Genomic DNA, 25,647 nt, shown 5'->3' with positions numbered 1-25,647 from the left:
GGTATTTTTCTTATGTCCCCAGTGCCCAGCAAGGTGCCTGGCATACGGAAGTCCTCAGGACTTATTTACTGAATGAATGTACAAATGAAACAATAAAGGAGGGAATCAAGAGTTGTCTTCCAGGTTATTGCCCTTAATACTCTGAGTAGTTACCCTGAATATGTCCCTTCATCCGTCCATCCATTCATCGCATACTTATTAAGCAGCTACTTTGTGCAACACACCTGGCCCTTAACATCCTTGTAATGGCTTGCTTTTAGTCAATAATAAATCAGCTTACTGTGCACAGTGTAGTCAAGATACTGTCAGTGGTAGGGAGAATATAATCTGTTCTTGACTTTAAAGCCGTGATATTGGAGCCAGGCAGAACTGAGATTGAATCCTGCCTCTGACAATATTTTAGGAACGTTGGGTAATTTACCTTTTTGAGTAAGAGTTTCTCCTTCTGCAAAGTGGTTTTAATAATATTCAACTTGCAGGATGGTTCTGAGTCAGCTTCAGTGAATGTTGTTGAATGAATGAGATGGAGTGAAGAAAGGAAGGAGGGAGGGAGGGAAGGATGGAAGAAAGGGAGGGAGGGAGGGAGGGAGGGAGGGAGGAAGGAAGGAAGGAAGGAAGGAGGGATTATTGTCCCACTTAGGCTGGGTGGGCCACAGCCTGGCTCCTCTCTCAGTCCATGTGCTGCCTGAAAATTCAGATGGGTAAGAGAAAGCCTAAGCCTCAAGTTTTGCTTAACCAAACAAAAATGGAATAAACTGGGTGAAAAAGCAGACAGCTAGTGAAATCCTCTCCCAAAATGGACCCTGAGCCAGCAGCAGGGGCCCTTGGGCAGGTGACCCAAGAGTCAGACTAACTGCTGCCTCCACTGCTGAATATCCGACCACCCAACCCATCCCCTCCCCGCAGGGATGTGGGCCATGCGATGTTGGCATGGTGACCAGTCAGCCTGTCTCCCCCTCCTCTGCATCCTGACGACAAAGAGGCCCTGAGGAGTAGAATGGGGGCACTGCAGGCTCCACTGGCTCAAGAATGGTAGGGAGAGCAGGGTCCAGAAACTGAGGGGGCCTGCCTGCTAAACTCCAGCAGCAGGAACAATGGAGCCGTTGCCCTGGCAACCAAGGGAGGCCTCTCCCTGGGGCTCAAAGCTGAGTCTGGGAAGAGGTGTCCTAAGAAAGGGACATTGGGAACAGAGGAGGGGAGTGCCTGTTCTCAGAGCTGTCTGTACCCCCAGGAAGGGGCAGGGGCCCCTTTCCAGAGAAGATGATCGGAGTCTCTGTGGACCATTCTCCAGAGCTTCAGAGGGAGACCGGGTGAGAGCAGTCTCCAGCGTGCAGAGTGGAGATGATGCTGAGTGGGTGGGGGACGCTTCACTGCAGCATCTGATGAGGACTCTCCCCTGATGCCCACCTCTCCACTTCTCAGGCCTCCTGATGGCTGCTTTCGGGGCAGGGGCCACGGAACCAGGGCCCAGGGTCAGTGGCACCAACTTGGGGCTGTCCTGCAAACTCTGGGGTGTGTGTGCATGCTGTCGGTGCAGGTGAAGAGTGTGCCCTTGTGGTGGGAGGGAAAGGACCACGTTCTCGAAGCCTGAAGGCAGACCCCTGCCCTGAGAGGTCCCAAGGGTGTGTAAAGGCATTAGCTTCCGGAGCAAGACAGTTCTGGCTTCAGATCCAGTTCCATCGCTCACCAGTGGCACACCCCCACCCGAGGAAATGGTTTTGTGGGAGGCCGGGTTTCCCCAACTGTAAAGCAGGAATGATACTGGCCTTGGCATGTTGGTATTGGATGGAGGAGACAGCCCCTGGGATGCAGAGTGAGGGCACAGAGTGGCTCATTGTGGGTGAGCTTCCCATCCCTTTCTGCCCTCAGCCACTCGTTTCTCCCTCCACGCACCTGTGGCTTGGAACCCTGGAGGGATCGATCGCCTCAGCTCTACACAAAGTACTGAGGTACCCCAGCAACACAAACACATCCCCATTCTCCCTGACTGGCTCCCCTGTTCTTATTAGCCTCCTGGGGAGCACAGTCTGTGAGGATTCTGGGCAGGACATAACCCTGTTGTGGTGAACAGAGTTGTCTTTGAGAATGGCTAGTTACAAGTGCACCTGGCCTTTCTGAATTTTCTCCTTTTCCCCTTTGAACGTGGGTTGCTTTTGCCATAAAGAAAACGTTAAAAGGAGATGAAACATACCTTATAAAAGGCCTGAGCACTTAGAGGCACGGGAAGTGGCCTTGCCAGGCCCTGAATGTGTCCTGGGCCTAATGCCCATAGCACTTGCCTGAAGAGAAGCAGGTGGCTGGCTGAGGGGGAACCTGCCTCAGCTGGTGGCCACCTGAACAAGAGACCCCAGAGCGGAGGCCTTGTAGCGCCATGCCCTATCCCCCTCCGCAGTCAGCACCCAACACGACCCGGGAGCCTGCGTGGGTGTTGGAGGATGAAGTCGGGAGTCACGATGCCAGCCGGATGCCTTTCAGAACAAATGGGGCCCTCTTGTGGCCACTAGGCCTCATGGCAGCCGCTTCCCACCCCAGTGCCCTCGCTGCGCTCAGACAGGTGCCTGAAGGGAGGGGCACCAAGGATTCTGGACCTGGTCTGGCCTGGCTCTCGGGTCCCAAAGTCAAGTTCATCCTGGCCTGGCTCCCCGAGTTGAACTGGAGCAGCAAGGCTTTTCCTTACTTCTTCCCAAGCGAGAAGCTTGTGGAGGCTGAAACTCACTCCTTCTGAGAGGAGCCAGAGATGGGGGTGGGGGGTGCTGAGCGGACAAGCTGGCTGCAGCTGTCTGTCTCAGATCAAAGCAGATGGACAAGTAGTTCACATACTGATTCTGGAGAATCTGTTATGTCATAGTCCTGGGCTGCGCTTGTGGGGTGTGTGGGCAGAAATGAAGGAACTAAGAAAAACACACTTGTAGCTCTGTAGTGCCCTAACCCTAGTTAGTGTGTTCATTCCAGACAGAAGTTACCTGGGAGACTGGGAGCAGCCTCAGGAAGGTCCACGGGCCCCTCAAATTATATGTAAAATATGGGCTCATGAGCCTTTTCCTGGAGAGGGTCCAGAGCTTTCATCAGCTTCTCAAAGGATGCCCAGGAACAAGAACCACAGCTAAAGTAAATGAGACCAGAACTTTCTCATCCAATGCTGTACGGGCCCCTTCAAAATAGTCACCCTGTCGGGAGGTAGACGTGCTCAAATGATACTGTCTGCTTCCTTCTGGGGTTCCTTTAGGCTGTCCTTGGGGACAGCTTTACAACTATGAAAGAGGCTCATTCCTCCCTGACCACATCTGGCTTTTGTCCCCAGAATGACCCAGCTTGATCACCCACTTCAGTCACTGGCTCTGGATCCAAATGACTGTCAGCTCTTTCCAAAAATGCTACCTACCTTAACAAGGCAAAGATCTGTCACCCTCAAGAGTATTCAAGTGAACATGACAGAAGCACTACTGCATGAGTTCCTGAAACTTCCTTCCAAACGCAGAATGGGAAAAGAGTACGTGAAGCTATATAGTCTATTGAGGTGACTACTTTGGAGGGTCTGCTAGGTCAGTAAAAACTTGGCAATGTGACTCTGTAATGATGGATCGTAAGCATAACAGATTAATTAGCAATACCCAGAAGGTGAGACAAAGGGCCAAAGAATGTGTAGAGGCAGTCAGAGAATGGAGAAGTTGTGGTGGCCATCATTTGTACAGCATTCAAGAGAAATTTACTGGGGTGCCTGGGCAGCTCAGGTGGTTAAGCGTCCGACTCTGTTTCAGCTCAGGTCATGATCTCACAAAGTTTGTGGGGTCGAGTCCCGAGTCAGGCCCTGTGCTGACAGTCAGGAGCCTGATTAGGATTCTCTTTCTCCTTCTCTCTCTGGCCCTCCCCCCACTAGTGCGCTCTCTCTGTCTCTCTCAAAATAAATAAATAAACATTAAAAAAAGAGGTATTTATCAATGTCCACTCTGGACCCTAGGTGAATAAGATAAGCGCTCCCTGTAGATAAAGGAGATAGACCCTGCTCGTGTCACATGTGCTAATATCCACTGTCCAGGGATACAAAAGCCCTTTATTAGAGATTTCAGTACCTTTTCCCTTGTATAGATATCTGGAAGGACCGGCACTGCTCATAAAGGAAATTCACTCACCGTGCAATAAATATTACTGAGCACCTACCATCTATCATGTTCAAAGTGCTACGTACAGCAAGTAAAATCTCTTAAAAAGCTTGATGTCTAGTAGAGGAGATGATAGAAATATAAATACAGAGAAGGGAGAATGTGATTAAAGTGTCACAGCAGAGATCAGACAAGGGGCTAGGAAGGGCGAGACTTAGAAGGCTGTGGTTGATTACGTGAATGGCCTCCATCCCTCTTTCCTCCCTGTGCCCATGCCCATTGCCATGTGACTTTGCAGCACTCTCTCACCGAATGCCGGGTTGTAATTCCTATCCCTGGACAATGGATATTAGCACACGTGACACAGCAGGTACCTGAAAGTGCTCACATGACTGGGCTTGTTCTCTAGTGCTTCTGCCATTGCCACGAGAAGAATATTCTGGGCTAGCTCACTGGTCCCAGGAAGAGCCTCTGCAAGTGGGAAAGGCAAGCAGAACCCATGTTCCAAGGACAGGGGAGTGGGGGAGGAGCCTCAGAGTGCCTGGATCCAGTTCCTGGGTCAATTGGTGGTCACCTCTTTTGGATGACATTCCCTAACACGAGGGAGTGAATTTGTAATTGCATCCCATTCTACCTCATAAACGTGAATGTTGGCAGGCAGATTGGTTAGACACTACTCCCTTCACCTCCCTTCTGCCTTTTCATCCTTTATAGCCAGCCGCTGGGATCTCCCTGGATTGTGGACATCTCTGCACTTGGAATGCCATGTAGTCTGCCCCTTAGTTACCAAGTTTGGTCCTCAGAAGCTCAGCCTGGTGTCCAGCTGCCACCTGCAGGATTTGGAGAGTAATGGGCAGAAGTTGGCCTGCTCCTTTTTCCCTGGGGCCCCTAGTCCTCACTAGCCTTACCTGACTATAGAGAAAATGGCTGCTGAGAATGACTCTGGACACATTCTCAAAACTCTTGGAGATGCCTTAATGGAGAAGCCCCAGGCTCCCATCTGCCATTTTAATGAAGCTAACGTGGTAAGGGTCTGGCTGGGCCTTATTTCCAAAAGGGCCTGAGCTTGTTTTCACATGGTAAGGAGTACTTCCCCAAAGGAGCTGGACATTTTCAGAGTAGCTGGGCTTTCTGTAATAGGCCCCTGCAGAGATTTTGGGGTTGAAGGTCATGGCGTAACTCTGGAGAAGGTAAATTCTAGACAAAATCAGAGTGTGCTCTGAAGCTAGTGGGTCTGAATGTCTTTTTCCATTTGAGCCCTTATGAAGAATATAATTCATGTTTATCAGTATCCCCAGGGGAAGGTTCCAGATTTCTTGGGGGAAAGGTCATATGTGGTATAGAACTGGCCTTTCCAAACTTCCAGTCATGAAAGCACATGGGGCACACACTCTGGAATCCCCTACCCTCAACTTCAACACACAATTTTAAATACTGAGCTAATGTAAAGTCAAGAAAGAGAAATCACCATGTGCCAGCAATGGTGTGGGAACTCACTGCAACAATCCACAAGGCCTGAGAATCACTATGGGCTGAGGAACTGTGGTCATAGGCTCCACACAGGGACAGGAATCAGGATTCATGGACAACTGAGAGATGTAAATGGGTCTGCACAAGGCCAGGAGCCAGGGATGAGACTTTTTTGTCCAGTAGGTAAAATATTGGGACCCTCAGTCTCCTGCCTTTGGGAAGGTGGGGCCCTAATTCACTCTCCATACAGTGCAGAAACCCCAAAGAAAGTAACATACAAACATGTTTGACCTTGTAGAGATCCCAGGAGAGACCACCTCAAAAACTTCCTTCAGGGGCGCCTGGGTGGCGCAGTCGGTTAAGCGTCCGACTTCAGCCAGGTCACGATCTCGCGGTCCGTGAGTTCGAGCCCCGCGTCAGGCTCTGGGCTGATGGCTCGGAGCCTGGAGCCTGTTTCCGATTCTGTGTCTCCCTCTCTCTCTGCCCCTCCCCCGTTCATGCTCTGTCTCTCTCTGTCCCAAAAATAAATAAAAAACGTTGAAAAAAAATGTCATAAGTTCATTACTTACAAAAAAAAAACACAAAAAACAAAAAAAACTTCCTTCATAGGGAGGCATCCAGCTCCACTAATGAATTAATTCACTCAACAGTTTTCTTTGGATACCTACTGTGTACCAGGGGCTAGAGACACATCAGGGTACAAAACAGATAAAAACTTTGCAGTTAGAGCTTCCTTTTAGGTTGGGAGTGACAATAAATATGCTGGATGCTGGTAGACTCAATGATGATTTGTTATGGAGAGAAGTAAACAGGCAAGGGGGTTAGGACACTGTGATGGCGGGTGCCATAATGTAAAATCTCATGATCAGGGAAGCCCCACAGAGGTGGTGAGGAGGTAAGCCAAGTGGGTTTTGGGGAGGAGCGTTTCAGATAAAGCAAACAGCAAATGCAGACGTCCTGAGGCAGGAGCAGGTGGGAAGTTTCAAAACATAGTCAGTAGGCTAGTTTGGCTGAAAAGGAGGAAGATACTAGCCCTTTGTCAGATATGTCATTTGCAAATATCTTTTCCCATTCTGTTGGTTGCCTTTTAGTGTTGTTGATTGTTTCCTTTGCAGTGCAGAAGTTTTTTATCTTCATGAGGTCCCAATAGTTCATTTTTGCTTTTAATTCCCTTGCCTTTGGGGATGTGTCAAGTAAGAAATTGCAGTGGCTGAGGTCAGAGAGGTTTTTTCCTGCTTTCTCCTCTAGGGTTTTGATGGTTTCCTGTCTCACACTCAGGTCCTTTATCCATTTTGAGGGGTTTTTTTTTTTGTGAATGGTGTAAGAAAGTGGTCTAGTTTCATCCTCCTGCATGTTGCTGTCCAGTTCTCCCAGCACCATTTGTTAAAGAGACTTGTTTCCATTGGGTATGCTTTCCTGCTTTGTCAAAGATTAGTTGGCCATACTTTTGTGGGTCTAATTCTGGGATTTCTATTCTATTCCATTGGTCTATGTGTCTGTTTTTGAAGGGCTAGTATCTATAAAGAACTCACCAAACTCCACCCCCCCCCCAAAAAAAAAATAATCCGGTGAAGTAATGGGCAGAAAACATGAATAGACACTTCTCCAAAGAAGACAGATGGCCAACAGGCACATGAAAAGATGCTCAACGTCGCTCATCAGGGAAATACAAATCAAAACCACACTCAGATACCACCTCACGCCAGTCACAGTGGCTAAAACGAACAAATCAGGAGACTATAGATGCTGGTGAGGATGTGGAGAAATGGGAACCCTCTTGCACTGTTGGTGGTAATGCAAACTGGTACAGCCGCTCTGGAAAACAGTGTGGAGGTTCCTCAAAAAATTAAAAATAGATCTACCCTATGACCCAGCAATAGTACTGCTAGGAATTTACCCAAGGGATACAGGAGTGCTGATGCATAGGGGCACGTGTACCCCAATGTTTATAGGAGCACTTTCAACAATAGCCAAATTATGGAAAGAGCCCAAATGTCCATCAACTGATGAATGGATAAAGAAATGTGGTTTATGTACACAATGGTATACTACATGGCAATGAGAAAGAATGAAATACGGCCTTTTGCAGCAACGTGGATGGAACTGGAGAGTGAAATAAGTGAAATAGAGAAAGATACCATATGTTTTCACTTTTATGTGGATCCTGAGAAACTTAACAGAAGACCATGGGGAGGGGAAGGAAAAAAAAAAAGGTTAGAGAGGGAGGGAGGCAAAACATGAGAGACTCTTAAAAACTGAGAACAAACTGAGGGTTGATGGGGGGTGGGAGGGAGTGGAGTATGGGTGGTGGGTATTGAGGAGGGCACGTGTTGGGATGCTGTATGGAAACCAATTTGACGATAAATTTCATATTTTAAAAAAAAGAAAGAGGGAGAATAATAGAGAAAGCCCAAGAGGTGAGCCAGTGTGTGTGTGTGTGTGTGTGTGTGTGTGTGTGTGTGTGTGTGTGTTTGGTAAGGCTTTATATGTCCTTTCAAGTCACTAGTTTTAAGGAGAGAAATGACAATCTGACTTCTGTTTTAACAGGTGTCAGGATTACTCTAGGATTTTTGTTTGTTTGTTTTGACTTGATTAATTGGAAGCAGGAAACTCAGATGGGAAGACCAAAGTTAGACAAGACTCCTTGGGAAGGATAAGGAATTCAGTTTTGGACCACGTGAAAATATGGAGTAGACAGTTGGACAAATGAGTTTAGGGCTAATAGGCATCTACCCATGCCTGAGGTATGAATGTGGAAGTCATAAGCACGGAGACAGAATCTGAAACCATGTAACTGGATGAGATCACTAAGGATGGGAAAGAACACAGAGGGGAGCAGAGAGGTAAACACTGAGGACCAGGGAATTCAAGCATTATGGGGTCAACAGTCCACATGCCCAACAAACAGAATTCATTCCTGACGAACAAGAAATCATTGTGCGATTTGAAAAGAATTCTGAAAATGTTCAAGTCATTAAAACAAAGACTAGCATCCACCAAACAAGGAGAGATCATGAAACATGAGCAAGCAGATATGAAAAAAAGAGCCACCCAGAAATCCTAAGAGTGAAAAATATCATTATTGCAATAAAAATCTCAATGGGTAAACAGTAGACTAGACACAGCTGACGAGTTAGTGGATTGGAAGACAGAATTGAAGAAACCCACCAGAGTGAAAAACAGAGAGATCAAAATTTCTTCAGGCGGCATTTCTATTAAATACGCTCAAGCTCCTCACCTTCCAGCTAGGAATCACTGTTGGAAGCAGTTTTTTTTTTTTTTTTAAGTTTGTTTATTTCAGAGAATGAGTGAGTGGGGGAGGGGCAGAGAGAGGAGAGAATCTTAAGTAGGCTCCATGCTGTCAGCACAGAGCCTGACATGGGGCTCGAACTCATGAACCGTGAGATCATGACCTGAGCCAAAACCGAGAGTTGTACACTTAACCGACTGAGGCCCCAGGCTCCCCAAGCAGCCACCAAGCTTTTGGATCAGCGTCCAGAAATGGAACAAAACTCTTAACGTGAAGGAAAAATCATATATTTCTAGAACTGGGAAAAGATTTGGTGGCAGGCCTGAAGACCTCTGCCAACAAGAAGAGCTAACGTTCACTGGCTGCGTAGTGTGTGCCCACCCACGACATGACCCTCACCAAGGTTCTCCATGACGCTTACATGGATGAACTTCAGGATCAGTGCTTACCCTGAGGGGATGTGACTTTGTGACTTAGATTATTCTTCCTTTCCCGGGAAGGTCAATTATATACCCAACTCTGAACACTTGCTGATTGTGCATCTTTGCCGGTCAGATGTATCAGCCATACAATCTAGTGATGGATTATTTCTCTCCTCACCTTGCTGTTGTGGAAAGAAAGATAAAGACCCAGGACTTGAGAGGATCAGATCCAGAGTTACCATTGGCTTCAGAGCTGTCCACGTTAGTCTGGTTTTGAAGAAAAAAACACACCACAGACCTATTTTGCTCATAAACAACTTTTATTTTTGTTCTCAGTATGTGCCCTTGAAGATTCCAAAACGTCTGGAGTTTCTGACTCTCCTGGGACCAGAGGGAAGAGCACTGTACGGAAATACTCAACCTTGGTGCGTCGCTCTCTCCTGAGGAGCTAAGTCTGAAGGCCTCAGAGAGAGGGAGCACACACTCACACCTTATTCCAAGGCGGGTAACACGGTGAACAAAGAATTAGTAAAACATAGACTCGGTCTGTAGAGGGCTTCAAATATACATATTCTATATATATAAACCTGTTATATAGGATTTCAACTTATTGGTTTCCTTGTGATTTGTAAGTAAAGTACAAATGATATAGATGGTGTACACGGCTGACTTCCCCTTCTCAGCCCCCCTCCCTCCCCAACATAAATAACGTCACAAAGGTCAGGTGATCCTAAGAGTTTCTGTTGTTGTAAATATTTTGTTTTAAAAATCATTTCCCCTTCCTCCCCTGCAAACTACCTCTGAGAGTTTGTAACATAGCAGCATGGAACGGACGCGACCGAGGACAGCATGGATCTAATGGGGGGAGCGCACAACGTTGCTTCTCACTGGCACCAGATGGGCTTTTGCATTTCCACTGACAACAGAGGCTACGACAGGAAGCAGAGAATGTGCAACGCGGTTTCATCCTCCGCCCGAGAGGAGGAGGAGGCTGGCTGGACCACTGAAGAAAGCCCTAAAGGCATCGCGGTTTTGGAGACAGAGCGCAGCTCCAGAAACGTCTTGGCTCAGTATTTACACGGTATCTTTCGGCTGCATTTTCCTTTTGAGAAATCTGTGTTGCGGAGGTTGGCTGGGGGAAAGAAGGAACTTAAAAACAAAACAAAACCAATTCCCACGTATGTAAAAGTCCTGTTTTAAGTCTTACTCAGTTATTCTCACGCACGTCATTAAAAGTAGATACTGACAATGATTGGTTTCTTTTCTTATTTTTTTTTTTTAAGAGCATGAAGGGAGAGAGAGAGAGAGAGAGAGAAAGAGAGAAAGAGAGAGAGGAGGGATGCACTAGGGAGAGCGCCGTCCCTTCTTCAGCATCAAGTGACACTGGATAGTCTGGATTCGGTTCTTGGCCGGAACAAACTCAGGCTGCAGCTTCAGCGTCGATTCATACCACACCAGTGCTTTTTCAAACTCTTCCTGTGAGAGGCAAAGGGACAGACGTGAGAGGGATACCCAGCTAAATATGTGTCATCGCTGGTTTCTTCTCGAGAAGCGCCTCTGTGCCAGTCGCAATCCTGCTGTATTTTCTCAACAGGTCTACATCTCTGAGGAAAACTCCGAGGTCTGGAAGGAAACAACTACCTCCACCCCCAAGGTACAATATCACAAAGAAAATGAAGGCAGAGCCCAAGAGCCAAAATGGAAGGGGAGATCACCTTTACAAAAGTCTGGCCCAACAGCGGGAGGCATCCTGGAGGTAACAGTGAGAGCCATCATTCCTGAGTACCTGCTCTGTGCCGGGCCCTGTGCTGGGTGCTTTACAAAATCCCTCCATTGAATCCTCACAGAAACTTCTAGAACTATGCCTGGCAAATGCTCCTTATGCATCTGCCTGAGGTTTTGTTACTACAGCTAGAGAGATGGAAGTAAAGTCAGGTATCTCAAAGTCAGGTATTGTAGATTTTCAAACAGCTTTTTTGTTCTCTCTAGTGTTTAAAAATACAAACATTGTTTGGAAATGATCACGGCCATTTTGAAGGCATTAATCTTTTACGTAGACCAACACTCTCAAAGAAGAGCCCAAACCAACTGGTTGAATGATGCCTCCTAGGCAAGTGAGAGGCAGAATTTCTCATTCATAGTAGCAAATTTCACATTTACTGAGGACAAAAATAGCTTCTTTGATTTTAAGAAGCAGAGAGGGAAATCTGCACATTCAGCAATACCTACCTGGCCAAATTATACTTGCCGCCTTTCAAGTCAAGGATGACACATAAAACTTAGAGCTTTAAGCTGCTTATTCTATTAGCCTTTACTGAGAATACCTTGGGTATTGCCCCATGTGAGACACCCAGCTTTAGATGCAAGTGCAAGGCATGATCCTAATGTTAAATTCAGCTATGACAGCTTCTAGAGGACCCCTGGGATTTTAAGTTCTGAAATTGGTCCTTGTTTCTGACCAGAACAAGGGTTCCGGATGATGGCTTTGGTATTTTCTCTGTAAATGGGATAACATGTAACCAGTGGCACTCCAGCATTCATTAAACATTTGAAGAGACCTGGTATGTGCCAAACACTGTGAAGTGCTAGGAACGGAAAGATGAAGAGGAGTCTCTTCTCCAAGGAGCTCCTCGTCTAGGGGGAGAGACGGACACTTAAAAAAGATTATAAAACAAGGTGAAAATGTGGCAAGAAAAACATGCACAGGGCATCATGAGTGCAATGACAGGTACCTAGCCCAACCTGAAGGCAAGAGAATACAAGTGTTTATGTCCATGTGAGCATTAGGTAAGTTTTTCTGGCTCCAGAAAACTGTAGGTAACTCTGACACTATTGTTAGTGTTAAATTCATGCGGAGGAGCTACACAGTGCAAATACTTAGGTGAGTTTCATGTAGTATATTTTTATCTTATTTTTAAAAATGCTTATCTATTTATTTTTAGAGAGACACAGAGAGAGGGAGAGAGAACAGGGGAGGGGCAGACAGAGAGGGAGACCTAGAATCCCAAGCAAGTTCCATGCTGTCAGTATAGAGCCTCATGAGGGGCTTGAACTCATGAACCATGAGATCCACGACCTGAGCCGAAATCAAAGAGTCAAAGGCTTAGCTGACTGAGCCACCTGGGAGCCCCTTATGTACTGTATTTTTTTTTTTAATTTTTCAAATGTTTTTATTTATTTTTGAGACAGAGAGAGACAGAGCATGAGCAGGGGAGGGGCAGAGAGAGAGGGAGACACAGAATCCGAAGCAGGCTCCAGGCTCTGAACTGTCAGCACAGAGCCCGACGCGGGGCTCGAACCCACAGACCGTGAGATCATGACCTGAGCTGAAGTCGTATGCTCAACCGACTGAGCCACCCAGGTGCCCCTATGTACTGTCTTTTTAATGCACAAACACTTTAGCCATAAAATATACCTTTGGTGGACCTAGCAATTTCAGACACAAAATGTACAGGAAACTGGAGGACACTGATAGTCAAGGAAGTTTTGCAATCAAAGGTGTGCCCGGGAGAGAGGGGCAGAGTCGGTGTGCTCTGCCCCCACTACCAATCTCACCATTGCCACGTAGACGTTGCCCAGCGTGAAGTGGTTCACAGCAAAGTGCGGTGCGATCTCTACTGCCATGGTGGCTACTATGACAGCGTCGTTCCAGAGCTTGGCATTGTGCAAGATATTAGCCAGGCTAATCAGGGGCACATCCTGGGAACAGAAGGAGAATGGCGAGAAGGGAAAGATACTGGTTTTTGAGCTTTCATTCTTAGTCGTTCATAAATAATGCAGTAGGTTTTTCCTGGTCAATGACTGAGTAATGAAACTGAACCTGCTGGTCTTCTATTTGCTACTGGCCTGTGATAGATAAGGCGATTGCGTGAGAATATAAACCAATGCATTATTTCTTTCATTAGGAAAGTCTAGCCTCAAAACACAAAGCAGAAATGTCAACTGAGTAAACAATCTGCTTAGTGAAGTTGGTGGTTTACGTTCTGGTATAGGCTCCCATCTTGTTGCAGATTGGTAATAAACGGCTCATGGACTGACACCTGTCCATAGACCACACACTCTGAGTCATGCTGTCACAGAGTCAAAGTGCCTTCTGCAAGGTCCACAGCATCATCTGCTTGAAGCAGGGGCTGGTGAACTTTGGCCTACAGGCCAAATCTAGCTGGCTGCCTGTTTTTGTAAGGTTTTATTGGAATGTAACCATTAACCATTCCCATTCTTTTACGTATTTCTGTGGCTGTTTTATGCTACCATGGCAGAACCGAGTGGCAAGAACAGAGGCCGTCTGACCTACACAGCCTAAATTTCTTAGCGTGTGGCCCTTTACAGAAAACATTCTCTGACCCCTGACCTAGAGTGTTGGCCCTTGCTGCTGTCTAGCAGTACAGAGCACAGGATGATAGGCTGAACAAGTAGCGACATTTTTATCATCACAAATATTTATGTCCTTTAAATGTGTTACCCAAGCAATTACCACCTGAATCACACAGTCTGGAGTTCTATAGGAGATACAGAAGACACAGGAAAGGAGGACCCCTCTGTCCTTACTGGACACTCGCAAGTGCAGGGCATTACGTGAGGCCACAGAGGTCTCATAACGTGCCCAAGGGCACAAAGCTAGCAAGGGGCCCAGCTGCATTTGGAACTCAACAGTGCCTAAAAGGAAAGGTGAGCTCCTTCCACCACTCATGAAGACATGAGCCATGTCATCAGGAAGTAGGAGATGTGGAGATTAATGCAGAACTCAGCACATGTGGACACAAATGTGCTGTTAAAAAGCTGAACATTCTCAGTCATCATAATTACAACTGGCATTTTTGAAAAGACTGATGTTACACTGAGTTAGCAGGGCTTTTTGAAGTTTTCGTTTTTGTGGAAAAGGTGAAGTCAGATGAAGACCAGGAACTGGCCGATATATAAGAAGAGATGGAAACTACTTCAGTGTCTGTGTCTGGAAGCAAGATTAAGTCAGCAGTCTAAGCAAAACAAGTGTAACAGGCTTCCAGGCCTCTGGGGATGAGCTAAACCCAGAATGACTTGCAGGGTGACAGGCTGCCTAGGCCAGTATGTTTTATGCCAGGTGGCTCTGAATAGAAAGAAACACCTTCCAGTGATCCTGAAGACCTTCCCCCAAGTTCCCATTTGCTGAGGCAGGAAGGCATGGTGGTGGGTATAACGTCCAGGCTTGTGGTAGCATAAGTGGGGTCATAGGTTCTTCCAGCCTATGCTATTTTGCCACTTTCTTACTGGCTAAGAATGAGGACGGCTAGTTGAAACCTCAGAATAAACAATGTAAAGGACCAAGAGACAGAAATTCACACCTTCTGAGTCCCACTCACCTTCATCTGGTGTGGAGCGTAGTGGAGGGCCTGGCGGAGGCAGTCAATTGCCTTCTTTCCTTGGCCTTTTACTCTCCAGTAGAGGGCTGCCATGCTGGAAAGGACCCAGGATGTCTGGTTCTACAAAGGAATGGTCAGTTGAAGCTGGTGTCTCTTAAACATACGAATTTACCACCAAGACTCAGAACAGTAACATGCATTCATGACCACTGAGTACTTACTAGGTGCTGGAGGCAGCCACACATGTGCATCCTCAGTAACCCTAACAGCAATCCTACGGGCTTGATACTGATATTACAGCCTTTTATAGATAAGAAAACTATGACTCAAAGAGATTGTCTTGTCCCAATCCGCTCAACTATTAAATAGCAGAACTATGTTTCATGCCCATGATCTTTTGGAATTAAATTTACTTAAGTTTTTGAACAGGTAACTTATTTACATGTTTCAAAGACCAGAAGGTATGCAAAGTTATACAGTGAAAAGTCTCCTTCGCATTCTTGTCTCTATTGTATACAAGTAAACAGTATTTTTAGTTTCCTATGTAACTTTCCAGGGTTTCTTTACGCTTTATATAAGCAAATATGAATACAGGCTGATACTCCCATCTTTTCATATGAGGTCACATATTACTTATATAAAAGGTAACATTCACTTGCACTTTGTTTTCTTCACTAAACAATACACCTTGGAGTTCTCGCCACATCAGTGTATGGAAAGCCTCCTCGTTCTTTTATTATCAGCTGCATTATTATTCATTGTATGGATGTTCCATTATTTATTTAACTAGATCCTTATGAATGAATACTCCTCTCTCCCCCAATTTTTTACTATTACAAACATCACTGAAAAAATAACCTTAGGTATAGTTTTGCATTTGTGCCCGTGAATTTGTAGGATACATTTCCAGATGTGGACAAGGGAATACACATGTCATTTTGATAGATACCATCACACTGCCCTCCATAGGACTGCAACAATTCCTCACCAGAAATACATGTGTCCCTGTTTTGTTATAGCCTCACCACAGTCTGTTATTAAACTCTTGGACTCTTTGAGAGGTAAAGAATGTGGTTTAAATCTGCATTTCCCTTCTTATGAATGGAACTGACCATCCTTTCATGTTTGACAGCCCTTTGTATTTCCTTTCTGTGAAGTAGCTGCTCTTATATTTTGTTAAGAGGTCTTTATCTTCTCTATTTGAAAAAGCTCTTTATTTATTAGAGAGATTAGTTCCCTGCCTATGATATGAATTACAGATACATTCTCTCAGTTTTCTGAAGTCCACTTTTGGACCTATGGTGCTTTTTGTTATATAGATTTTGATTTCTGCGTAGCTCAGCTTATTAATTTGGATGGTCTCTGGATTTTCAGTTGTTGCTGAGAAGGCCTCAGATTATCAATAAATTTTACCATGTTTTTTTCCCCAGAACTTTTATAGTTTTATTTTTCACATTAAATTTTTTTTTAATGTTTATTTATTTTTGAGACAGAGACAGAGAGAGAGAGCGAGCGAGCAGGGGAGGGGCAGAGACAGGGAGACAGAATCTGAAGCAGACTCCAGGCTCTGAGCCGTCAGCAAAGAGCCTGACCCAGGGCTTATACTCCCAAACCCTGAGATCATGGCCTGAGCCAAAGTCGGATGCTTAACCGACTGAGCTACCCAGGTGCCCCTTATTTTTCACATTTAAATTTTTGATCCATTTGAAATTTAACTTGGTGTTTAAGAAAAGATATGGCTCCAATTTTATTTTTTTCCAGATGGCTACTAAGTTGTCCCAATAATATTTAATGAATAATTCATCCCTCCTCCCACACCAAGATGCTACCTCTACCATACACAAAATTTCAGTACTTAATTTAGGTCTCATTTTGGATTTTCCTTTTGATGGATGGACTTCCAGCCAATACAGATGAAGCAATCAGAAAACTTACCCTGCTTTCTACTTTCTTTCTTTCTTCCAGTCTAATTTTTTGGTAATTTTATCATTCTTCATTGTCAGGGCATATAGTATTTATATTCTGTTCTATCACTCTATTTCCCACTTTTGTTTTCCAATTGGTTCTGCAGTTAAATATATTCATTGGTCATTGACATTACTTTTGTGTGGCTTCCCCAATCATCTTGTGGTTGGCTGAGGTTCAGCCCAATACTGTTGATGGGAACAATATTCTTTGCAATTTTTGTTATGGGCTGAATCGTGCTCCACCAAAATTCATGTTGAAATCTCAACCTTTCGTACCTCAAAATAGAACTGTATTTGGACAGAAGGTCTTTAAGGAGGTAATTAAGTTAAAATGAGGCCGTCAGTGTGAGGTCTTAATCCAACACCACTGGGTTTCTATGAAGGATTTATAGAAGAGGAAGAGATACATCAGGGTCGTGTGCACAGGGGGATGACCCTGTGGAGGGGCGGTGAGAGGCTAGCCATCTGAAGTCAAGTGGGGAGGCCTCAGAGGAAACCGACCCTGTCAGCACCTGGATCCTGGGCCTGTGGCCTCCAGGAATGTGAGAAAACACATTTCAAATGTTTAAGGCACCCAGTCTGTGGTGCTTTGTTACGGTAGCCCTAGCAAGTTAATATAATCATATGTGTTCAAAACTTTCTGTCTGCAGCCTTCATACCTGAAGGACAGCTGGTTGGATACAAAACCATGGCTCCTTCTTCCCTTGAATAATGTGTTGGCATTCCTCCATTGCTACTTGGCTTGGATGACTGCTGCAGAGAAATCTGAAGCTGCCTGATTTATTCTCCCCTCAGTGATTTGATCCTGTTGACTGGCTCCTCGAAAGGATTCTTTTTTAAAAACTAAAATGATCTTTCTTTAATGCCAGTATTTCACACATACAAAAGAACATATTTATATAATTACATGTATACATAGTAATCATATAAAAATATATACTTATGCTATAAAGCATAAAATAATGAATATCCCAGAAGCTACCACCTAAGTGAAGAATGAACTTGCATGTACCTGTGTGTGCCTTCCCTGTTCCATCCTCTTGCCTTTTCTCCAGAGGCACACACTACCCTAAATGCTGGGTCTGTTATTCATTGCTGTTTTAAACACTGTCCCATCACACACACACACACACACACACACACACACACACGCTTCAACAATATTTAATACTTAGTGTGCTTCTTCCTGTGCATTATAACAGTGGTATAATACTGTAAGGAGTCTTCTGGGACTTGAAGTTTTTACTCAACACTATTTCTAAAATTCATCCATGTTGTGTATAGCTTGTAGCTCATTCAACAGCTTTGCTGCACGGTTAAATGTCCACTAGGTGAATATACTAGAATGTATTTATCCATTTTCTGTAGATGGGGGCTCTGAGTTACTTCCTGTTTTTTTTAAATTTTTTTTTTTCAACGTTTTTTATTTATTTTTGGGACAGAGAGACACAGAGCATGAACGGGGGAGGGGCAGAGAGAGAGGGAGACACAGAATCGGAAACAGGCTCCAGGCTCCGAGCCATCAGCCCAGAGCCCGACGCGGGGCTCGAACTCACGGACCGCGAGATCGTGACCTGGCTGAAGTCGGACGCTTAACCGACTGCGCCACCCAGGCGCCCCGTTACTTCCTGTTTTTACATTTCCTGTTGCAAATAAAAGTGCAGAATTTCTCCAGTGTAGAGTAGATATCCAGGAGTAGGATTGTTGGTTCACAAGATATGCAAATGTCCAACATAACATGAGAATGTGAAAGTGTTCCCTAAAGGTGTTATGACGATCTATAATCCCATCAGCAATGTTTAAGAGTGCTTCTTGCTTTATATCCTTTCTAATTCTTGGTGTCATCAGTGGGGGTAAAATAGCATCTTAACTGTGGTCTTAGTTTGCATTTACTGATCATTAGTGAGACTGAAAATTGTTTCTTGGTGTTTATTGGCCGTACACATCTTTTTTTCAGTGAAATGTCTGTTAATATCTTTTATATATCTTTCCATTTTATTATTTATCTTTCTCATCAATTTGTTTACATGTTCTGCATATCAGTCCTTGTAGGTTGAATATGTTATACATTTTTTCTCTCACTCTGTCTTCTAATTAAAAAAATGTCTTCAATTTACAAAAATGTAAACTTTAAAAATAGTTGAACTTATTCATATTTTCTCTTCTAGTCTGTGCTTTTATAGCTTAAGAAATCATCTTATACTCCAAGGCCAGAAAGATCACCTCCTACATTTTACTCTAGTTAAAAAAACATTTTTTTTAACGTTTATTTATTTTTGACAGAGCACAAGTGGGGGAGGGGCAGAGAGTGAGGGAGACAGAATCCGAAGCAGGCTCCAGGCTCCGAGCTGTCAGCACAGAGCCCAACGTGGGGATCGAACCCACAAACCGCGAGATCGTGACCTGAGCCGAAGTCGGATGCCCAACCGACTGAGCCACTCAGGCGCCCCTCAGGTGCCCCATTTTACTCTAAATTTTAAAGTTCTGTCCTTGATACTCATGGGATTCCTTTGCTAAGTGATGAGGTGAGGATGGCATTAGCTCAGCACTGCCCAGCACAGCTTCCTGCAAAACCCCCTCTCCCCCTATTGATCCTCCACGGTCTCATGTGTGTCAGAGTCGGCTTCTGGGCTTTCTATTTAGTTCCTCCTGGTCATCATTTCTGTTTATCCTTGAGCACATGGCATTAGGTCTTGCTTTATAATTTTTCATAAAGGTGAGGCAATTCTCACACCCTAATTTTTTTGAGTGTCATGTCTATTCCTTTACCCTTCCATATACATATAAAGGTCTGCTTTTCAAGTGTCATAAAAAAAAAAAGCTTGTTGTTATTTTGATTATAACAGCATTGACTCTATAAATCAAACTGGGGAAAAGTGACATGTTTATGATGTGTGTTGTCTTATCCATGAACATTATATATCTCTCTGCTTATTTAGTTCTTTTAAAATGCCTTTCAATAAAGTTTTATCACTTTGTGCAGACAAGGCATACCAATTTTTGTTAGATTTACTACTGGGAGGTTTATATTTTTGTAACAATGGAAATACATTCTGAAAATTATGTTTTCTAATACTTTGTGCTGCTATATAGAAATGCAGTTTTTTTTATCGACTTTATAGGCAGCCATCTTGACAAAAATGCTGTTATTTCTTTAAAAAAATTTTTTAATGCTTATTTATTATTGAGAGACAGAGAGAGACAGAGCATGAGCATGGGAGGGGCAGGGAGGGGGAAGACACAGACACAGCTGTCAGCACAGAGCCTGATGCGGGGCTTGAACTCACAAACCGCGAGATCATGACCTGAGCCGAAGTTGGAGGCTTAACCAACTGAGCCACCCAGGCACCCCAAAAATGCTGTTAGTTCTAAAAATTTGTAGCTTCTTCTGGGTTTGCTATGTAGGTAATCACATCATTTCTCAATAAGATTTTGGGTTTTTTCTTCCTAATATTTATGCCATTAATTTCTTTTTCTTGATTTACTGTACTTGCTAGGACTTTTTAAAATTTTTTAATGTTTATTTATGAGAGAGAGAGAGAAAGGGAGATATAGAATTTGAAGCAGGCTTCAGGATCTGAGCTGTCAGCACAGAGCTGGATGTAGGGCTTGAACTCACGAACCGCGGGATCAGGACCTGAGCTGAAGTCAGATGTTTAACTGACTAAGCCATCCAGGTGCCCCACTAGGACTTTTGATACAAGTTTGAAAAAACAGTGGTGATGGAGGGCATTCTCTCTTCTGATTTCAAATAATTATTTTAAATATTTCCCCTATTAAGATTCATCTTTGCTGTAGATATTTTGTTGATTCTTCTCATCAGATTAAGGAAGTCCTGGTCTATTCTTAATTTGCATTAGCTTTATATCATGGATGGTATTGCAGAAATGCAATCTATTGAAATAATTTCATAATTCTTTAATTTGGTTGATGAAATACAAGGTTTGCCTAAAGTTAGACCAGTTTTGTATTTCTGGGGTAAACCCAACTTGATCAAGGTGCACCTTGTTAAAGAAAAACATACGCAATTGGATTTAGTCTGTTAATATTTGGCTTATGGTTTTGATACCTATGTTTATAAGTGACCTTAGTGTATTACTTTTCTTTTGCATAATGTCTTTGCCTAGTTTTGCTTTCAAGGTTACAGTAGTCTCATCTCAAGGAATTGGGAAATTGTTCCCTTTTCTGCTGTCCAGAAGAGTCTGTTTATATTGAGATAGTGTAATTCTCAAAAGTTTGGTAGAATTCACATATAAAATCAATAGACCTTGCTGTGTTCTTTGGAGAAGATTTTTTAAAGACACTGCTTTCATTTGAGTTATAATACCCAAATCAATTTGGGTAATTACATTTTTCTAGAAATTTGTCTTCTTTACAATTGTTTTCAAATTTGTTGGCATAAAATTGGTAATTTTATCACTGTCTTATTTTTTTAGCTGTAGCTATGGTTCCCTTTTACCTCAATCTTGGTTATTTATGCTTTATTTTTTCTTGATTAATTTTGCCCGAACAGTGCTTCAAAGAAACAACTTTTGGACTGGTGATTTCTATTTCATTGATTTCTGCACCTAATAATAGAACTTAAAAATGCTTACATAATCACTAAATTCTACTCCTGAAATCATTATTACCCTTCATGTTAACTTGCATTTAAATAAAAATTTAAAAATACATATATATATAAATTAAAAGAAAAAAAGAAGCATTACCATGGATACCAAATAGCCATTGACACACACACACACACACACACACACACACACACACACACACACAGCTTAAATCAAAAGAAGTCTAAGTTGGATGTTTTAGTAAAAATATAGGACACTTATAGCTTAGTACTGAGGGTAAAACAGCATATTTCTTATATAGTAAGATACGGGTAAGATCTTACTATGGGTAAGATAGCATATTTTGAGAACTTGGTACTTTTTAAAATTTTTAAAATTTATTTTTATTTATTATTTTTAAATTTACGTCCTAGTTAGCATAAAGCGCAATAATGATTTCAGGAGTAGAATCCAGTGATTCATCTCCTACATAGAATACCCCATGCTCATCCCAACAAGTGTTCTTCTTAATGCCCCTTGCCTGTTTAGCCCTTCCCCCGACCTGCAACCCTTCCAGCTACCCTCAGTTTGTTCTCTATATTTTAAGTCTCTTATGTTTTGTCCCCCTCCCTGTTTTTATATTATTTTTGCTTCCCTTCCCTTATGTTCATCTGTTTTGCATCTTAAATTCCACATATGAGTGAAGTCATGATATTTGTCTTTCTCTCACTAATTTTGCTTAGCATAATACACTCTAGTTCCATCCACATTGTTGCAAATGACAGGATTTCATTCTTCTTGATTGCCAAGTAATACTCTATTGTATATATATACCACATCTTCTTTATCCATTCATCCATCAATGGACATTTGGGCTCTTTCCATACTTTGGCTACTGTTGATAGTGCTGCTGTAAACACTGGGGTGCATGTGCCCCTTCGAAACAGCACACCTGTGTCCCTTGGATAAATACCTAGTAGTGCAATTGCTGGGTCGTAGGGTAGTTCTATTTTTACTTTTTTGAGGAACCCCCATACTGTTTTCCAGAGTGGCTGTACCAGTTTGCATTCCCACCAGCAGTGCAAAAGAGATCCTCTTTCTTCACATCCTCACCAACATCTGTCATTGCTGCCTGAGTTGTTAGTCATTCTGATAGATGTGAGGTGGTATCTCAGTGAAGTTTTGATTTGTATTTCCCTGATGATGAGTGAAGTTGAGCACTTTTTCATGTGTCTGTTAGCCATCTGGATGTCTTCTTTGGAAAAGTATCTATTCATGTCTTTTGCCCATTTCTTCACTGGATTATTTTTTCGGGTGTTGAGTTTGAGAAGTTCTTTATAGATTTTGGATACTAACCCTTTATCTGATATGTCATTTGCAAATATATTCTCCCATTCCATAAGTTGCCTTTTAGTTCTGCTGATTGTTTCCTTTGTCGTGCAGAAGCTTTTTTTATTTATCTTGATGAGGTCCCATTCGTTCACTTTTGCTTTTGTTTCCCATGCCTACAGAGACATGTTGAGTAAGAAGTTGCTGCAGTTGAAGTCAAAGAGGTTTTTGCCTGCTTTCACCTCTAGGATTTTGATGGCTTCCTGTATTGCGTTTAGGTCTTTCATCCATTTTGAGTTCATTTGTGTGTGTGGTGCAAGACAGTGATCCAGGTTCATTCTTCTGCATGTCACTGTCCAGTTTTCCCAACATCATTTGCTGAAGAGACGGTCTTTTTTCCATTGTATATTCTTTCTTGCTCTGTCAAAAATTAGTTGGCCATATGTTTGTGGGTCCATTACTGGGTTTTCTATTCTGTTTCACTGATCTATGTGCCTGTTTTTGTGCCAGTACCATACTGTATTGATGATTACAGCTTAGTAATACAGCTTAAAGTCTGAAACTGTGATGCCTCCAGCTTTAGTTTGCTTTTTCAGGACTGCTTTGGCTATTCAGGGTCTTATGCTGGTTCCATACAAAGTTTAGGATTGTTTGTTCTAGCTCTGTGAAGAATGCTGGTGTTATTTTGATAGAGATTGCATTGAATATGTAGATTGCTTTGGGTAGTATCACCATTTTAAAAACATTTGTTCTTCCAATCCATGAGGATGGAATATTTTTCCACTTTTTGTGTCTTATTCAATTTCTAATAAGCTTCCCGTACTTTTTCAGTGTATAGATTTTTCACCTCTTTGGTTAGGTTTATTCATAGGTATTTTATGGTTTTGGGTGCACTTGTAAATAGGATCAATTCCTTGATTTCTCTTTCTGATGTTTCATTATTGGTTGATAGAAATGCAACTGACTTCTGTACATTGATTTTTATATCCTGCAACTTTGCGGAATTTACGGATCAGTTCTAGCAGGTTTTTTGGTGGATCTTTTGGGTTTTCCATCGAGAGTATCATGTCATCTGCAAAGAGTGAAAGTTTGACTTCCTCCTTGCTGATTTGGATGTCTTTTATTTCTTTGTGTTGTCTGATTACTGAGGTTAGGACTTCTACTACTATGTTGAATAACAGTGAGACCTCGGTTCTACAAGGTCGATAAATCAACAGCTGATTCTGATAGCATATAGTGAGTCATGTAAACACTCTGTGCAGTTCTGCTTACACAATAATAAATAAATGTTAGAGTGCAACAAAAAGGATGGAGCTAGTGTATACTGTGCTAAGCAAAATAAGAAAGAGAAAGACAAATACCATATGATTTTAATCATATGTGGAATTTCAGAAACAAAACAAAAGAGCAAAGGGAAAAGAAAAGAGGGAGAGAAGCAAATCAAGAAATAGACTCTGAACTATAGAGACAAAGTGATGGTTACCAGAGGGGAGGTGGGTGGGAAGATGGGGAAAATAGGTGTTGAGTATTAAGGAGGGCACTTGTTGCAATGAGCTCTAGGTGATGCATGCAAGTGTTGAATCACTACGTTGTACACCTGAAACTAATACTATATTATAAGTTAACTAGCTGGAATTTAAATAAAAACTAAAAAAAAAAGAACTTGAAAATGCAAGAATCAAAAACTGAGAGAAGACAAATTCAGAATTATAGTTGTAGATTTCAACATGCTTCTCAATAACTGATAGAAGAATTACACAAAAAGATCAGTAAAGATAAAGAAGACACAAACAATAATATTATCAAACAACTTGACGTAAATGACATTTCTAGCATACTCTAACAGTAGTATTCTTTTCTGATGCACATGGAACATTTACCAAGAGATCATATTCTGGGTCATACAACAAGTCTGAATAAGTTAAAAAGAATTTAAGTCATACAAACTATGTTCATTTACTGCAATGGGCTTAAATTAGAAATCAATTAAAGAAAGAGATCTGGAAAATGCCCAATAGTTGGAAACCCAAAGAACATACTAACTTACAGATCAGAGAAGAAATTAGGAGGAAAATTATAAACTATGTAAAATTGAATGATAATGAAATATGACAAAATTTGTGATGGGCAGCTAAAGCAGACACCTACATTAGAAAAGCAAGGGCTCAAACCAATAACCTAAGCTTCCACATCAAGAAACTAAAAAAACCCCAGCAAATTAAATCCTAAGCAAGCAGAAGACAGGAAATAATACAGAACAGACATCAATGAAAGAGAAAATAAAAAACAACAGAGAAAAATCAATGGCTCCAAAACCTTGAGTTCTTGGTTTTTGAGAAGATCAATAAAATTGATAAATTTCTAGTCAGTCCGATCAGGAAAAAAAAAAAGGGAAAAGACACTAAGTACCAATATCAGAATTAAGAGAAGTATGTTACTACAGATCCCACAGATACTAAGAAAATGAGAAAAAAAATATTACAAACGTCTTTATGCCCATAAATTCAACTTAGATGAAGTGGAATAATTTCTTTAAGGACACAACTAATAAAACTCACTCAAGAGATAATTGAATACTTTTACTAAAGAAATTGAATTTGTTAGAAATCTCTCACAAATAATCCTGGCCGAGACGGTTTCACTGCTGAATTCTATCAAATATTTAAGGAAGAAATAATAGCACTTCTCTATAAACTGTTCTGGAAAAATGAGGTGAAGGGAGCACTTCCCAATTCATTATACAAAGTCATTATTAACCTAAGAACAAAATTAAACAAAGTATTACAAGCAAAGAAAACCACAGATTAACACACTTCATGAATATAGATTGTGACACTGATTGGCTCATCAATAGTGGAGAAAGGTATTTATGCTGGTATTTGTCAATTTCTTTCAGTAGAGCAATCTTTTTTTGCTTTATGTATTTTGAGGTTATTGGGTATGCTAAGTTTAGAATTGCTATTATCTTTCTGGTGAACTAAATCTTTTATCATTACATAGTCATTTCCTCTGCCCCTAATAATTTTTTGTTTTGAAATATGTTTTTTTCAGGTAATTAATGTATCTACTCACTTTTGATTAGTATGTATCTGGTATATCTTTTCCCATTTTTTCCAACATTTATGTTTTAGGTATGGCTCTTATTAAAACATGTAGCTCCTTTAAAAATTTCCAATTTGACATTATTGTGACTGTTCCATTACAGATTTTAAGACTGTTT

The 25,647-nt window shown here is 42.4% G+C and overlaps 1 protein-coding gene across 2 annotated transcripts in view; it reads right to left on the bottom strand.

The window, feature by feature from the left end:
- Positions 1-9,543: 9,543 nt before the first annotated feature.
- Positions 9,544-25,647, bottom strand: part of TTC17 (tetratricopeptide repeat domain 17) — a 125,997-nt gene continuing 109,893 nt past the window's right edge. For both annotated transcript variants that reach the window (XM_058688709.1, XM_058688710.1), the window contains 3 exons: positions 14,582-14,701; positions 12,798-12,941; positions 9,544-10,718 (listed from right to left, as the gene is read on the bottom strand). In XM_058688709.1, the coding sequence (XP_058544692.1) occupies positions 10,587-10,718; positions 12,798-12,941; positions 14,582-14,701 (396 nt within the window). In that variant the 3' untranslated portion in view covers positions 9,544-10,586. The remainder of the gene's footprint in view (positions 10,719-12,797; positions 12,942-14,581; positions 14,702-25,647) is intronic.

This window comes from Neofelis nebulosa, chromosome 10 (genome assembly GCF_028018385.1).
Source record: "Neofelis nebulosa isolate mNeoNeb1 chromosome 10, mNeoNeb1.pri, whole genome shotgun sequence".
NCBI classification, from domain to species: domain Eukaryota; kingdom Metazoa; phylum Chordata; class Mammalia; order Carnivora; family Felidae; genus Neofelis; species Neofelis nebulosa.
This window is presented reverse-complemented; position numbering and strand designations above follow the sequence as displayed.